The 15,978-nt window shown below is 42.1% G+C and overlaps 2 protein-coding genes across 5 annotated transcripts in view; one reads left to right on the plus strand and one right to left on the minus strand.

The window, feature by feature from the left end:
- RAB40B (RAB40B, member RAS oncogene family) overlaps positions 1–4,745 on the minus strand; it is a 28,625-nt gene extending 23,880 nt beyond the window's left edge. The window contains exons 1-2 of one of the 2 annotated variants that reach the window (XM_065693571.1): positions 4,388–4,745; positions 2,292–2,411 (exon numbers count right to left, since the gene is read on the minus strand). In XM_065693571.1, coding sequence (XP_065549643.1) covers positions 2,292–2,301 — 10 coding nt within the window. In that variant the 5' untranslated portion in view covers positions 2,302–2,411; positions 4,388–4,745. Of the gene's footprint in view, positions 1–68; positions 634–2,291; positions 2,412–4,387 lie in introns of those variants that run through there. The other variant, XM_065693570.1, reaches the window with a different exon arrangement.
- A 2,820-nt stretch (positions 4,746–7,565) lies between these two features.
- LOC136021540 (ketosamine-3-kinase-like) lies at positions 7,566–13,947 on the plus strand. Of its 3 annotated transcripts, none has more exons than XM_065693860.1 (6): positions 7,569–7,805; positions 10,013–10,164; positions 11,584–11,675; positions 12,155–12,237; positions 12,646–12,768; positions 13,529–13,947. In XM_065693860.1, exons 1-6 carry the CDS (start codon positions 7,632–7,634, stop codon positions 13,865–13,867), a joined length of 963 nt encoding a protein of 320 aa, XP_065549932.1. In that variant the 5' UTR covers positions 7,569–7,631; the 3' UTR covers positions 13,868–13,947. The 3 variants fall into 3 exon arrangements, with proteins under 3 accessions (XP_065549933.1, XP_065549932.1, XP_065549934.1); XM_065693862.1 differs by lacking the exon at positions 7,569–7,805 and adding an exon at positions 8,280–8,463; XM_065693861.1 differs by lacking the exon at positions 12,155–12,237 and having other exon boundaries at positions 7,566–7,805; positions 11,584–11,671.
- Positions 13,948–15,978: the final 2,031 nt, after the last annotated feature.

A 15,978-nucleotide genomic window follows, 5' to 3' on the forward strand; every position in this document is an offset into this window, starting at 1 on the left:
CCCGAGAGCTACGCTCCGCCCGTGCCTGGGCGGAGGGAGCAGCGGGACGTCCCGGGGGCGCAGCTTACCCAGGTTGTACCCGTAGGGGGACTCGGTGGCTCCGTCCTGCAGGCTGGCCAGGATCTCTCCCTTGCCCACGTCGCTGTCTCCCACCAGCAGGAATTTCAGCAGGAAATCGTAGGCTCTCGCCGGGCTTCCCGCGTAGCTCATCCTCCCCGCCGTTCCCCCGAGCCTCCTGGGAGGATCAGCTCCAGCGGCCCATCCAGGGGCCCGGCGCAGCCAGGGCACGGCGGCGGGCAGCGGCGTGGGACGGCAGCGGCGTGGGACGGCAGCGGCATGCCCGGCTCTGGCCGGAACAGGGACCCGTGAGGCAGCGGCGCCGTCCCGTCACGGCAGCAGCGCCAGCCGCGCCATCCCTCGCCGGGCAACAGCGGTGTCAGCGGCGGGGAACGGCGGCAGAAGGCGTCGCGCTAGCACAGCGCAGCCACCGAGTCCCACGGAGCGCTTGACCCTCTCGGCGCAGAGCGCCCGACGCGTCCAGGGAACGCGGCGGAGCTGCGGCGGCCCCGTCCCGCTCCGCCACTTGCCGCCCGAGCGCGATCTGTCACCGCGCTGCCACCTCCCGCCGCCGCGCCGCTCCGAGAGAGCGGCGAGCTCCGCCCCCGAACCCCACTATTGGAAGATTCGTTTCTCCCCCCCCGCCCTACTCAGCTTTCATTGGGCTGCGAAACTTTAGTCCCACCCCTCTCCCGCTTCTACGGGGGCGCGACTACCCCCCGCCTTCGCCTATTGGTGCACAGAAAAGCACCAGCCCCGCCCTCCTCGGCTTCCATTGGAGGAAGGCAAACCTCGGCCATCCCCGTCCTCGTGGTCCTAGCGGGATACAGCGGCTCAGTTGCTAGGGGGCTCCAGGGCAGCCATTGGTGCCTTCCCCCATCAATCGCGCTCAATTGCACCGCCCCGCTGGAGGGGAGCAGGGGAACAGCCGGTTCGAGCCCCAGCCCTTCCGACCGCACGCTGAGGGTTTGCCTCCGGGGTTTGCGGTAGCTGCCTCGCATGCAGGCAGAGCATCAGGCCCGAACTCGGGTGGGTTGGTGGAGAAATGGTGGGAGGAAGCCTGTGCAAAGTAATAGTCCTTTGTGGGCAAGGACCACCACCCAAACGACACCACACAACCCTCCTCCAGAACAAACACCTCAGCTGTAGCTGTAAGCCCTAGAAGTCACTCTGCGCACCTGAATCAGGTTTTTAGGATATTCACAGCCAGAAGAGATATGTTCTTTTTTCATCATATTCTCACTCGAGTTGGCTGGATTTGTCCTCTCGCTATCACATTCAAGCACCACTCTGCACAGAATGGGGATGCAGCTCTGATGGGATGGCAGCAAGCCCAAGCTCTCAGCCAGGGCTAGTAATCCAGCCTGATGGTACAAGTTTGTAAACCCGATGCCTACCCTTAGCAGCGCCAAACACATACTGAAATGCATCACGCAGGGAGCTGGGGGAAAGGAGTCATATCTGGAGTAAACTCTTTCACTGTTCATGTGCCATTATAATAAATTCAGTGGATTTCTAAATCAAGGTGCAGCACCTCTAACCCCAGGTGTTGGGCCACTGAGGAAAACTAAGTGACTGAACAAAGACCTACAGGAAAATCTCTTATATCTTATCCTAATGTATATGTGTACTGCCTATGCTCTAAATGAGATCCTTCATGACCTTGTAAAAAAAAAATCTTTTAAGAAAATTTTGTTAACCCTGAGTAACTCCTAAACCCGAAGAGAAAATTTTATAGTATCAAACTGGTATAGTAACATTTATATAAAGCAGACAGAAACAAACTTCAAGACTAGCACTGTATGGGCAAAGTATCCCTTCACATAACAACTGCAACCTCATGGAAGGTCTTTATGTCCTTTGGGCTCTGTACTGAGCCCCAACCCATACACACAATTTACCAAAAGTCCATCTAATTCAGAGGGAATAAAACCACCATATACATGGGACTTTGCATTATCTGCAACAAAACATAAGACCTAAATTGAAAGAGATATGTCTATATTTCAACTTAAAAGAAAAACAAAGAAGTCCTTGACTAATAAGGTCTGTTTGTATGCGCATGATGTGATGCCAATTTATTGCTCCCTTAAAAAAACCTCAATCCTCTTCACATGCTTATTTTTATTTCAGGATTGCAAGGGCAGGCGTGAACTCAGGAATATCACTGGATCATTCCTTGGTAATTTTAATCTGTGCTAACAGAGAAGTACAAAGTGTCCCACACCACTTACCCGTGGACATCAGAGCACTGCATTCCCAGTGTCAGACAGGCAATCTTCCCTCTGGCATACTCATGCATCCAGTAACTGCACCTCTCTATAATGCAGTCATCACTTTATGGAATCAAAGTCCTGTTGGAGATGGGATAATAAATTTGCAGCAATGAACTACAGTTTTACTGTTGAAGGTAAACAAACAGAGAGGTGTGCTTTATCCAGATGTGTCACCTGTCAGAGCTTCTAGTTTGGTTTTGAATTTTGGACAGTCTAAACGCAGTTACTGTAGGCATCTATACTCCTGTGGTAGCAACTTTTAGACAGCTGGAGTAAAGCCTTGGGCATCAGGAAACATGAGCTTTAATCCCAGTTCTAACACAGACTTCCTTTACAAATGTGTCCAGTTTACTCAGATTCGTTCTGCAGGATTCCAACCTATCAAAGCCATTTGCTCCATCTATTACAAAGGAGTGTTACAGGATTTTAACCACAAATTTCTGTGGAGTGCTTTGAGATTGCCATGAGAAAAAAAGGTGAAGTACAAACTAATTCTATCTTGCTCTACTGAAATTGTGCATGTTTGATTTTTCCTAAAGTTCACTAAGGATGAGTTGAGAAAAACCTCAGCATTTTCACACCAATGAATTTGGCAATTAAGGGTCATTTGCCCTCATTTTTTATATATATATGTAAATATATGAATATATATATGAATATATATATGAATATACAGATATGAAGAGTTTTTCAGTTGTTGAAAATGAAGAACTGATAATTTTTCAAATGTCTGTTTTGATGCCATAAATAGCAGAATGCTGGAATGTTTCCACTTTCCTGAGTGTTTCCACTTATCTGACATTTAGATGTAATCAGGTTTAGAATAAAGCTGTGCCAAGCCCAGGTTTATTTTGAGGTCAGCTCATGGTTATACTTTACACAGGAACTAGTGAGCTAGAATATACCCACAAATCTTTAACCCATCACTTGTCTGAATATTAGAAAAGAAAATGCATTTGCTAAAACACTTTTGAGCCCCAACCCACCTGGTTAAAGGAGAAATAACATGTATTTGCTCTTTACTGTGCCATACAGAATTAGGCTAAATTAAAATCAGAACTGTAAATAACAATAACAACAACAACACTTTTCTGACCAAGGTAAAAAAACCTCTTAAACAGCTATATTTATGGACACCTCTCCCCCCACCCCCATTTTTATCTTCACAAAGAGCACAGTTTCTTATTCATTAGTACCAGAATGATCCAAAATTTCAAACATTCTCCCTGAACTTCTGGCTGATGAGCAGAAATTTGTGAACAACAAAACCCACTGGCAACCTGGCATAGTCTATATCAAAAACTTATGAAGATAAAGCCTAACCAGTAACCTCTGGAAAAATGTTCTCACTTGTTGCAGGAACAGAAATCAGAGAACAAGTCCTCTGGCTTCAGTTACACTTTCATACAGATGCTGCCTAAATCATGGCCCTGAAATCACAACAGAAGCTGTTGAAAAGTAATCCATGAAGGCATTAACTTGGCAAATGAACAAACACACCCATTACTCTGATTCCAACATCCCTACATACTCAGAAAAGTGGCCAAAATGTGTTATTTTTGTAATGGATTTTCTCATTTTATTTCCATTTATCTGCTCATACAGGTGACCTGAGGAATTTAAAAAAACAAAACCAAAACAAAAACCCAATGTATTTTTCTCTTTCTTAGGCATATTATGTTGAAGAGAGAGAAAAACAAGCACTAACACCAAATAGCAATGAGTGTCTTGTAAATCATTCCTTTCCACAATGGAAAGTCCTACATCCTTCCTGATCCACCCTCTTGGCCTAGCCATGGATGTGGGAGAGGAAAAAAAGACAAAGAGCCCATAGCACATTTCTCATACATTCACACAAGTAGCAGCTTGGAGCCTGAAAAGCCCTAATGCATATCTTCCATTATATATATATATATATGTATATAAAGCAACCAATAAAAGGCTACACATAGCAATTACCTTTTCCCTTCTTGTACATACTGTCAAGCAGTAAACAGAAATTAGCAGCTGCAATGCTTTTTTATTCAGGATTTGTATATTAACTGATGACTCACCAAATAACTCACAGCCCAGCATGCCAGTTGTCTTCTCCTCCACAGAAAGAAACACTATTTTAAAGAGAGAGTTAACCACTGTGGATCTTACAGGCTAGCCAGCGTGCATTAGAACTAGATAAATACTGCTGGTGAACCCCAAGAGAGCAGAGGAAGGGGGTGGTTCCAACAGCAGACTGCAAGCTTTTTAAACTCTTCAAATAGGAATTAAACTACATGGAGGGAAAGAGTGGAGGCAGGAAGAAAGTATCTCATAATCAACCCACACTGCCTTTTGTGGTACACACTGCCTTCACGCAGCAGGCAAGACCTGCACTGCCTGAACTGCTTCAGCATACAGTTACATTTCTTTATGTAGTGCTCTGTACGCACATTTGGAGCTTGACTCAAGCGTTTATTTCAAATGGGGAACAGCAATCTATGGCACAGAGGCCAAAGATGGCATGCAGCAGGATTAGGGAGGGCTTGGAGCTGGGACTTGTGCTGGAAAGGGCATCTGTGAAGAAGCAGCTCCCAAATCCTATCTCTCACTCCAGTGCCTGCAGGAGTTGGGAGCCCCAAAGCTCCGGCAAAAGGATGCTCTGCAATGTCTTTAGGAATACAATGTCATGTGGGTCTTGCCAAGTTTCTTCTAGAAGACTTAACCTCTAATTTGGAAAGCAAGCTGACACTTCCTCCTTCAGATCACGATGTAATTAATTGTCCACCATGTAATTAATGAGCTTGACATTACAATTTTGGCCAAACTTGTTACATCCTGATCAGATGTTATCAGAAAGAAGTAAAATCCAATTAAATTCTAGGGAAATAAAGGCAATTGCTCTGTACTCCTACAACATTCACCATGCTATTCTTTAGTGCAGCATGAAAAATTTATTTACTGAGTACAAAATATTCTACTACGACTTAGTACTTGAAGACTGAACGATACATTTCATTGTTTCAACTCCATTTAACCTACTTAAATTCTGATTTGTTTCTTACTGCTTTGTCAAAAGACGAAATAAGTAACTGGATATGGAATTTTCCAAAAGTTGCAGAAGTGTCGTTTAATAAAAATGTGGGGTGTGAATTCTTCCTAATATTGTAGTTATTAAAAAAACTATAAAATGAGAGAGCAAGTGTCCTTTGTGTCCAAATGGACATTATTCCTTTGCTCTCCAAAGAAGGTGCAAGAAAAACTGACAGCATTAATTTCCATAGCACCTGCTGATGATTCCTAAACTCCAAAGGCAGAATTAAAGTCTCCTTCAGCATAACCTCAATTACTCTTCACCAACCATTGCAGACACCTGAATCCAACCTTTGCAACATGGGTTTAAGGCTAATTATACACAAATAGTCAGGAGAGCCAGTATGTAGCAGAAAACACTTTCCAGCATACAAAAACATTCTTATTTGTGTTTCCATACTAATTTATGCCTGGTTCTCAACAAGACACAAGTCCTTGGGGTTTAGGCTCTCACTCACATCCACAAATTATAACACCCTCTACAGCCAACACTCTTAAGTGAAATCCCTTCTCTGCTACTCAAAAAGACAAGATAATTATAGCATCCAACCAACATTCTGCAAGCAAGATTTAGCACACTCATGACATATTTGCAGGGGCTAAAAGCCAAAGCTGCAGCTATCATGTGTCAGCTAAGGATTTTGTAGATTGACAATGAATGCATACTTCTAAAAAGCACTGATTCTCTTACAAATCTGCTATGTGAACAGTCCTGGTACATGCACTAAACAAAATCTGACAATTCTGAGACAAATCTGAGATGTGAAGTTTTTTGTGTACAAGATGTGGAACTCGTTGGTTCCTGACAATATGTTCCCATCAAGTGCTTTCCAAGAAAGTAAATACATCATGCACACACACACAGTTTGTCTAATATATACTACAAGTTGTGGAATGTGGTGCAAACACAGCACACTGATGCTTTGCCCAGGCTCTGTAGAAACGGCCATAGAGGCCTATCAAAAATACTCGTGGTAAGTCTACCTGGATTGCTGTAAATCCAGAAATCCTGCCAAATTCAAAATAACAGTTTCGACATGAACAAAACCCATATTATTAATAAATACAAAATTAAAGCTGTATGGGACCTCTGGTAATTTAAAGGTACATAAGACTTCTAGAAATAAAGAACTTCAGTCTTTTCGCCACTTGCTGTTTTGGTGCTGCACAGGCATTATTAGAGGCCTCTGAGCTGTAACCCTCCTGCACTACATCCCCGAAAGAAGTTTCCAAAGCAAAATCCAGTTTAAAATTTGAAGGCACACACCAAGAAGCCTAAGTTCATCCTGTGGTTTGTGTAAACTACTATATAAAACCAAATATATATCCATAAGTATCTTAATTGCTCAGGCAGCAGTGTAATACTCATAAAAAACCAGAAGGCAAATCAGTACAGTGAGTAGGGAGGTAGTCAGGAATAACTTAAGATGAACTAGTGACTGTAACCAGTGAGACCACAGATGTCTAAAGAAACTGCAAAAACATGAAACTACACAATCTGGTATTAATAAAGAAATCTGTATTTTAAATACAAAGTTCCTTGTTAAATAACTAGCAAAACTGTAAAGAACATACTTATCTACTTCACGACCTACACAGGCCAGTGTCCGGTAACAGCAAGCTGTTATTATTATTGTTATGTACTTCTATAATGACCAGAAAGCACCTTAAATCCATGTATTTTAAAATCACTATCCACTGCCTGTGTTATACTGCCCTAGTGCAACATCTTTTCCTTGACACGTGCACCTCTGAATCTATACTATAGCAGGAAAGAATCCACCACAAACCCCAGGGAAATGAGTTCCAAGAAAAGCATTTTTATGTGCTCTCTGCGGTACAAACATACCCAAGGCGCATGGGGATTTTGGCCAACGTTATTTAACATCCTGCCCACCTCATCGGGCCAAGGAGCAACCCCGACTCCAGCCGCGGGTTGTAAGGCAGAAGGGAGGCCTCGTCACCTCAGCCGCTTCACTTAGATCAGGCCGCAGCAGCCCAGCACCTCCTCCCCGTCAGTTTCTGAGAAGCGATTTTCTCCTTCTCCCTCCCCCAGCTGGAAAAGGCGGCTCCTTGCAAGTCTTTCCCCAACGCCTACAACAAAACCCTTACCCTCGGCCAGTCCCTGCCGCCAGCCATCCCGCAGCAACACCCGGACCACCAGCCAACCCCTCCACCTCAGCCTCCACCGCCATTTTACCAGCCCCGCCCTCCGAGCGCCGCTTGCCGCGCATGCGCAGCACCGCGCGGTGCCCGGCGGGCAGCATGGAGGCAATGCTGAGGCGGGAGCTGGGCACTGAGTTGCTGCGGCCAACGGGGCACTTGGGGGGCGGCTGCATCAGCCAGGGCCAAAGCTATGACACGGACCATGGCCGGGTGTTCGTGAAGAGCAACGCCAAGGCGGAGGTGTGGGGGACGTAGGGGCCGAGGGTGCGGTGCGTGCGGCGGCCCCCGGCGCAGGCGGCCGCGCTGAGGAGATGCGCGGTGGGCTGGCCTCCGTCCTCTTCTTGGTGGAGGGAGGTTCGCCGGCTGGCCTTAGAGAGGTGCCCTGCGGTGGGGTTAGAGGCCGGCCTCTGCCCTGTGAGGGTCTGGCTGGCCGCTGCTGTGGGTCTGGGGACTTGGTCTGAGGCGGGGAGTGCTCGGAGGCGGGGAGGCCGCTGGGGTGAGAAGCATCCATGAAGGCAGCACTTCTGGTGGGGTAGTGGTGTACCAGTACTGTGTGCCCCGGGTATGCGGCACAGTGATGTGATGCTGTGTGTTGTGCCTGGGGTAGCGGTGGCATGGCTGTCGCTACGTATGCTGTGGAAGTGTTTGGAGCAACCCACGTGTAAAATTATCTGCGGAGGTTATGCATCTTTCTTTGGTGTAACAAAACCAGTAGCTCCCTGCACATAAGGAGGTTTTCCCAGGAAATTATGCTTTTTCAGAATTGTCCAACATTTTCTGCTTTGTCCTTTCACTACTTGGTGCCAGCTACTCGAGGAAGCAGATGTCTGCATCTGATAGAGATAACAACTATGTGACATACCCATACGGCATCCTTACTTGAAAAAGCAGAGATCAGGTGGAATTTACTTCTTTAAAGTACTCTACACGTGTGTCCGTCAAACAAACAGCTTCACAAATGCAAGCAGTATTTGTATTTGCCTTTAATAGCAAACAAATGTTTTTGAAAGCATGTACACAACCGTATCTGTTCCAAATTCGTTCATGCTTTCTGATCATGGATGCACTGAGGTGGCAGAATGGGAAAATACAGAAGGGTTATCCTGCTTTACGTTAGACTGAAAATAGTTTGAATTGATAGCAACAGAGACTTTCTGCTTAGACCTTTGTTAATTGTGTTTGTAGGTACACAGTCTAGCTAGGTACAAGATAAGACTTGGGGGAAAAAAAGGTCTGGATAGATTTTCTATTCGGTAATCATTTGATTTTCTATGCTTTTGTCTCAATGTGGATTCCAAATGCTGACTAAAGCAAACTTTGCCAAACTGTATTATAACGTTATGCTGTGTGTGCAGCAGTGGGTGTTTATCAGCAATTTCTTTAGAAAAACAGAATTCTTTAGAAAACACTGTTTTTTACTGTGTTAAAGTTAACAGCTGACTTTAACCCTGCATGAGGCTTTAGATAAAGATACAGTATTTACTGATCTCCTCTGAACAAAGCTTGTTCAGAGGCTATGTAATTCAGCAGTTCTTTATTCTTGATTGCCTGTGGGCTTAGGAACTTTTAGTCAATGTTTATTGCAGATTGTCCTTTGTTTTTCATGTGTCAGTACTAGAGGGCTAATATTCTGTTTCTATTTTATTAACTATATTCTTTTGCTTTTAGTTTTAGCAGATACCATAGATTTCCCACATACCCTTTTTCAGCAACCTTTGCCTGGCTTCTAGAGTTGCATTTCTTCCTGTGTTTAGTGTCACTGATGTCAGTGGAGGAACTCAAGAGAATAGATTTTACTTGGTGTGGTTACAGTTGCAGCAATAGGTTCTAAATTCAGATTGTCTTTAAAGCAAATGCATTTGGTAGTGGCTTGGCTTCTAATGGCTTCTGTGTGCAAGTGCTGTAAGGAGCATTTGGCAACTATCATTGATACTTATTTATTTCTCCCCATGAGTCAAAAGAAATAGGACAGGGAAAATCATGCTGTGACTGCAAATTAAACTGTTTTGAAGATGAGCTGCATTACTGATCAGTCTGTCACCAAAGTCATGAAGAGTATGAATGTTGGTACAATTCTTCTAGTCTCCCAACGATGATGTATATAGGCCATAGCTTTCTAGACATTTGTTGCATAATCCATGAACAAAATACTATATACTTTTTATATGTGCATGCAGTTTGAACTCCTTCAGTTGTAAAGGCTTTCTGTTTTTATAATTACAATGTTAGAACCTAAATCACTTCCATGGAGTTGGTTTATGAAGTGAAATTTCTATAATGGTAAAACTATAAAGTGTGGTGCTGTGGATTTATCTGTAACCTGTAAATGCAGTAATCACTTGCTTGAAGCTTTCTATTTAACACTGACAGCCTTGGTTGGTTTTGTGAAAAGCTTTGTTTACCTGGGATTGATGTGGAGATTAATGCTTTCCTTTAATATTTGGCAGGCCAGAAGAATGTTTGAGGGAGAAATGGCAAGTTTGGAAGCCATCCTGAAAACACAGACAATAAAAGTGCCTAAACCCATCAAAGTTATAGACCTGTCTGGGGGCACTACTCTCTTTGTGATGGAACATTTGGAAATGAGAGGCTTAAACAGGTAAACCACAGTATTATCTTTGCATTCTTTAACCAGAAATTTTGAGTGTTATGGCAATCAAGTCACTTAGTTTCAAAAAGAGAAACTTGTTTTAATTTTTTTTTAAAGCAAGTCAAGCTTCATTCTGAGAAGCTGTACAGCAGAGAACTCTCTAACATACTTCATAATGCCTTACTGAGCAAATTGGTCATGCATCAAGGAGTATGGGTTTTGTCCGGTTTTGGTTTTGTTTGGGGTTTTTTGTTTGTTTATTTTTTAGGTAATTGGTGATTTTTAAAGTAAGGCTGCTTTTTACAATAATGAAAATTACCTCCCTGATCACCTCTTTTTTGTACTTGCCTTTGATATAAGAACCGGAGTTTAATATTGCTTGTCCTGAGTATGCAGAGGCACTTCCCCAAATGAATGAATCCTGATTTCACTATTTTTATAACTCTCACCTTGATTTTGATAGTTTCAAATTTTAGGCCCTTCTCTGTGGCAAACCCTTCAGTAAATTAAAATATGATGAATACATGTGTCTGATTCCATTAGGTAGGTGGGCACAACCAATTTCTCATCCCAGTCGCAGAACTTTTTACAGCCAGCTTGAAGTCTTACCCTTCAACCTGTTCATCTGCAGAGTTTCTAATCCATGAGGAGCCCTTATTGAGCTTCAAGAGAAAGAGCAGAAATAGTATCGGGTTTGAGCTGACTGAGATGAAACGTGTGCAAATGCAGCCTTTGGCAGGCAGATTTCAGAGGACAGCTACAATCTGTGTTAACAGAACCAAATGAAGGAATAACTTTGCCTTAAATAACAGTGCCTTGAGAACAGGGAAAGATACAAGAGGTCAAAGACAGGAAAAGGAACATACTTTTGTTAACATGGGAGGTGACTGGTTGGAGGACTTGTGATTACTGAAAGACTTTTCTGAACTGCAGAGGATAAGCTTTTATTAAAAATAGATAAATAAATAAGGCCCAACTGACTCTTCCATCTTTTAGGAAGGAGAAGCAGGAGACAGAGATAAGGTTTTTTTGGCGCTGTTTCCCCAGGACAGTTCACCAAAATAAAAAAACCCACCCCACCCCAAAGCTTACCAGGTTGTGCATGCTCTTCTTACAGACCTCTTACTGAAAGCTCATATGCAAGTGATATTGCGCAGAAATTAGAATTGAGTTTCTCATTGTCATTAAATGTATGTTTGATGCTCACTTTCGCTTCTAACAGTATTGTCAGACCATGTACATGCATTTTGTTCTGTGTTAATCTTTTTAGGAAGAGGTGTTTATAACCAGAATATCTTGAAAATGTACTTCGTTAGAGATGCAGAATTCTTTTTACTTGCTTTTTAAATCTTTTCAACAAACTCCTGGAATGCCAAGAACTGGATTCATTCCTGTGTTAGCGTTGCTAAGAATATTTTTGTTTCTTAGACATTCAGCAAAGCTTGGAACACAACTGGCAGACCTCCACCTTCATAATCAGCAACTTGGAGAGAAGCTGAAGAAAGAAGAGAGCACAGTTGGTACAGTACACAGCTGTTTGCAAATTTAACCTAGTTCATAAGAATCTGCAAAACACTTAAAATAGCTTTTGTTATTTCAGGTTAAGTTTGTCTTCTTCCACTAAAGATATTATAAAAATAGATTTGGATGAATCACCCAGGCAGGGAGTCTTCAGTTTGATTTTCTTTGCTCTATTTGGATCTGTAAGCAAATAATTTATTCAATTTGGGACCCTTATGGTCCCAAACCACATTTTCTGCTAGGATATATGCTATCTCAAAATATGATTATGGAGATTGTAATTAAGCTGCTTTTACATCAAGATTTACACTTGAAAACCAACAGCAACAACCATTGTAACAAAAAAAGTATTTAGGTACAATTGTGTGATGCTCAGTAGAAGCAGCATTGTACCCTTGCCTAGTTTTTAAGGTCCATTTGCATTGGAGATACTCAGAACCTTGTCATTAGTATTGGATTTTTGTCTTTGGTTTGAAAGGTAAAGGTCAAGGGCAAATGGAAGTCCAGTTTGTGGATCAATTTGGCTTTCATACAGTTACCTGCTGTGGCTATCTTCCACAGGTAGGTTGTACTTCATCAGACTGATAGAATTTTAAGTTTTTATTTTCCTTACAGTGACACAAAAGAACCAAATGATCATAATGGAAATAAATTTATTTTTGTGGAGTCATAAAAATCAGAAACCATTGTTTAGCCTTCAGCCTGCTAGGGGAAGTCGTGCTTTGGATAGCACTTCCAGCTGCATCAGGCATTCGTGGCTCTTCAATTTCTTGGGTTTTATCACTTACGGAAAATTATTTATTCCCCTAATGTAGTGTTTTAAGATAACATTCCATTAAATGGTAGCATTTACTGTCCTGGGTGGTAGCAGCACAAAGGCTGTATAATCCTCAAAAGCTTTATTTGCAAAAGAAGAAAATCCGTCTTTTGTGTGGTGTAGAAATAATATCTGCAGTCCTGTTTCTTCAGGTGAATGAGTGGCAGAATGACTGGGTGACTTTCTTTGCCAAACAAAGAATCCAGCCCCAGATGGACATGATCGAAAAGAATTCAGGAGACAGGGAAGCAAGAGAACTTTGGGCACAACTGCAGGTAGGAGGAACTTTCTCAATTCTCTCTATAGTAATAGCTACGTATCAGCTGTTTAGATGTTGTTTTTCATAAAACAAAGTTCCTGTTTGTTGGTATGCTCCAGGTTCTGTTGGTAAGAGACTTCAGCTTTAGGGATTAAAATGTCCTTTATTCTAAGTTATAATGGCTTTTGCACATTAGGATAATAATCGACACTGAATGTGTGCCAAATAGCACTTTGCCTTTCTGTTTGGGAAATCCTAGATTGACTCGCATTTTGCATTCTCTGTAACATGTTCGTAATGAGAAATGTATATAAGGAGTTCTTTTCTGCACATAATCCCTTCATGTAAGGTTTGCACATAGTTAAGTGACTGCAGTGTTAGTGATTTGTGTACTACTTTGCAGAAATTTCTTCAAGGTTGGTGAGATATTCCTGAGCCTTCTAATCATGCAGTGGGTGGTGGTGGTTATTCTTATTAAAGCTGGTCAATATTATGCACTGAAAACGGCACTGAATGCAGTTTTAAATTTTGTATTTTCTTGCTGAAAACCCATTTGGATGACTGTTCTTCCGCTGCTGGCTTTTAGGAAAAATAGAAATCCTCTTGATTTTTATCAGCATCACTGTTGACTAGATCCTGTGCTGTTTCAAGTTATGCTTTTTTTTTAAACTGATTTAACAAGTTTCAACTGATGTGTTGCATCTGTACAGATAAAAGTCTGCATTCATTCACCTTAACGTGTAGTACTTACACGTCTTGCTTTCTTCCCCCTGCAGCTGAAGATACCCAGTTTGTTCTGTGATGTAGAAATTGTTCCTGCTCTTCTGCATGGAGATCTCTGGGGTGGAAATGTAGCTGAGGATGATTCTGGTCCAGTTATCTTCGATCCAGCTTCTTTCTATGGCCATTCAGAGTATGAGCTTGCAATAGCTGGAATGTTTGGTGGTTTCAGCAGTTCTTTTTACTCTGCTTATCACAGTAAAATTCCCAAAGCTGCAGGGTTTGAGAAACGCCTAAAGCTTTATCAGCTTTTTCACTACATGAACCATTGGAACCATTTTGGTACAGGGTACAGAGGGTCCTCTCTAAACATTATGAGAAACCTTATAAAGTGACTTGCAGCTTAAACAGAATACTTTGTTGCTTGGAAACCCCCATACTTTGTGGTACAACTACAGGAGTAGTATTACTAAAAAAATCTACTAGACCCTTGACCTTGTTGCACAGCTAGAGACCTAGAATCAGTGAGTGTAACATAGTCATCCCTTTTTAGGATAGTTGGGAGTAACTTATGAGGGCAGTATCCAAGGAAGGAGTTTATTCAGTTGCACAAAGATCTGTTGGTGTCATGAAAGCATTATGTGCTTAAGAGTAGGCAAGGGTATACAGATAATACACCGAGGAGATGGCTAAGAACGTTGAAGAGCATTGCTCATTGCTTTTTTGCTGTTCCCCTTCCACCTTTATGATAGATTGCTCAGACTCAGCTCTTCATGTCTAGTTATGTGCATGAGAACAATGTTAACAAAATGCTTTGAAAATCAACAAGAAATGACATAATGGCAACTGTGAAAGGTGATTTGGTCTCCCTGTTTGTTATGCTGATACCATTCTATTAGATGGAGGCTGCTTCCTGTTCTGTAATAAGGCTGTGTGAAAATGCTGATAATTTTTTCTGGCACGTGCATTTTGGTGCCTCATGACATTCCTGTGAGCTGTTCTGTGCTTGCTGTTCAGTGGGCTCTTATCTCCAGCAATTTCGTTTTCACCAGAACTAGCTCTCCTTTTTTCTATTATGCTTTTGTCCAGTAGTGTGTATTCTGAAAGGTCTTTTCAGGTAAGGCACTTTACATGTACATATCCTATGAAGATGTTTTCTCTCACTGATACAAACAGAAGATGTACTTTTTGACTGTTGGCATTGCCCACAGGGCAATGCCATGTGTTCATGGTACAGGCTTCACAGACATTTTCTGTAATTTAGACTACAGGTGCCATGAGCAATCATTCTTCGGTCCTTACTAAGTGCACTTTGTAGCTTTTGCGATAAGAGACATTAAACCAAAGGAAGCTAAAATTTAACTCTCAGAACAGCAGCTCTACCCCAGTAGCAGAAGTTCTCTAAGGACAGCTCTGCAGACTATTCCTTGCACCTGCAAGGTGGTAATGGTAAAATTGTGTTGTTCTTGATGTAGGCTCATCATGATATTTCAATGCAAGCGAATCAGGTAGGTGAGACAGACGCATGATTCCTAACAGGCATTTTGAGTGGGAATTAGTTTAATTAACTAAAAATGTTTTTCACTGGGTATTAGCAGAATATTGAGTGTTTTTTAGTTGCTGCTTTTGCAGTTATTTATACAAATTGGAAGCAAGTATTGGAAGAGAAGACCATCGCTTGATATGACTTTCCTTAATTCTACTACTCTTCTCACTGGCTGTTTAACTTTTCCTACAGAAAGTTTGAAAGCCTTGCTTGGTAGAGTAGCTTTTCCTTTTACCTTGTTGCTTCAATAAAAAGCTTCTCAGTTGATTATTGTTGTCTCTTCTTTGAATTAAAACCTTACAGTTTGAGTTCGCTCTTGGGGAGCTTCCTGCTCCAACCTGTTCAAAGCCTCACATTTGTTAGATTATTATGGTCATCAGAGGTGTTGATGGGCACGTGGTCATGGATTTTAATCTGGAGCAGTGTGTCACTGAAGAGAATTTACGCGTTGTTCCGTTGCTTTGGCATTTGAGGTCCTGTCTGCCTTCAAACTTGATGTATTGTACCAGTTGTTTGCTGGTGGTTGATGAAATGTTCTGTCCATGTCTATATCCTTATCCCATTCACCCAAGCATAACACCACTTAGTGCAGCTGACTGGGGAGATGCTAGGGAATTAGCCAGCAGTCAGACCCCTTAACTGTTTATTTCCATATGCCTTCATGATGAAGTCAGAATTTATTTCCCAAGATCATTCTGTTTACAAATCTTCAACAAATCAACATTTTTATTTTGCTAAAATACCTAAATACTTTTTATCATTAGAAGGTGAGAAGTGATATGAAGGTGGATTTTCTGTCAGTCATAGACTTGAGTGATAAATGGTAAGTCTTCAAAGGTCACCTTTTCCTAATAGAACTGAATCAAAATATTCTTGTGGTTGAAAGAGAATTCTGTTCTGTGCAAGTTATGTAAATAGAAACAATTGTATTTAGACATATGTTAAGGGATATTATGCTCA

Source organism: Lathamus discolor, chromosome 13 (genome assembly GCF_037157495.1).
Source record: "Lathamus discolor isolate bLatDis1 chromosome 13, bLatDis1.hap1, whole genome shotgun sequence".
NCBI classification, from domain to species: domain Eukaryota; kingdom Metazoa; phylum Chordata; class Aves; order Psittaciformes; family Psittacidae; genus Lathamus; species Lathamus discolor.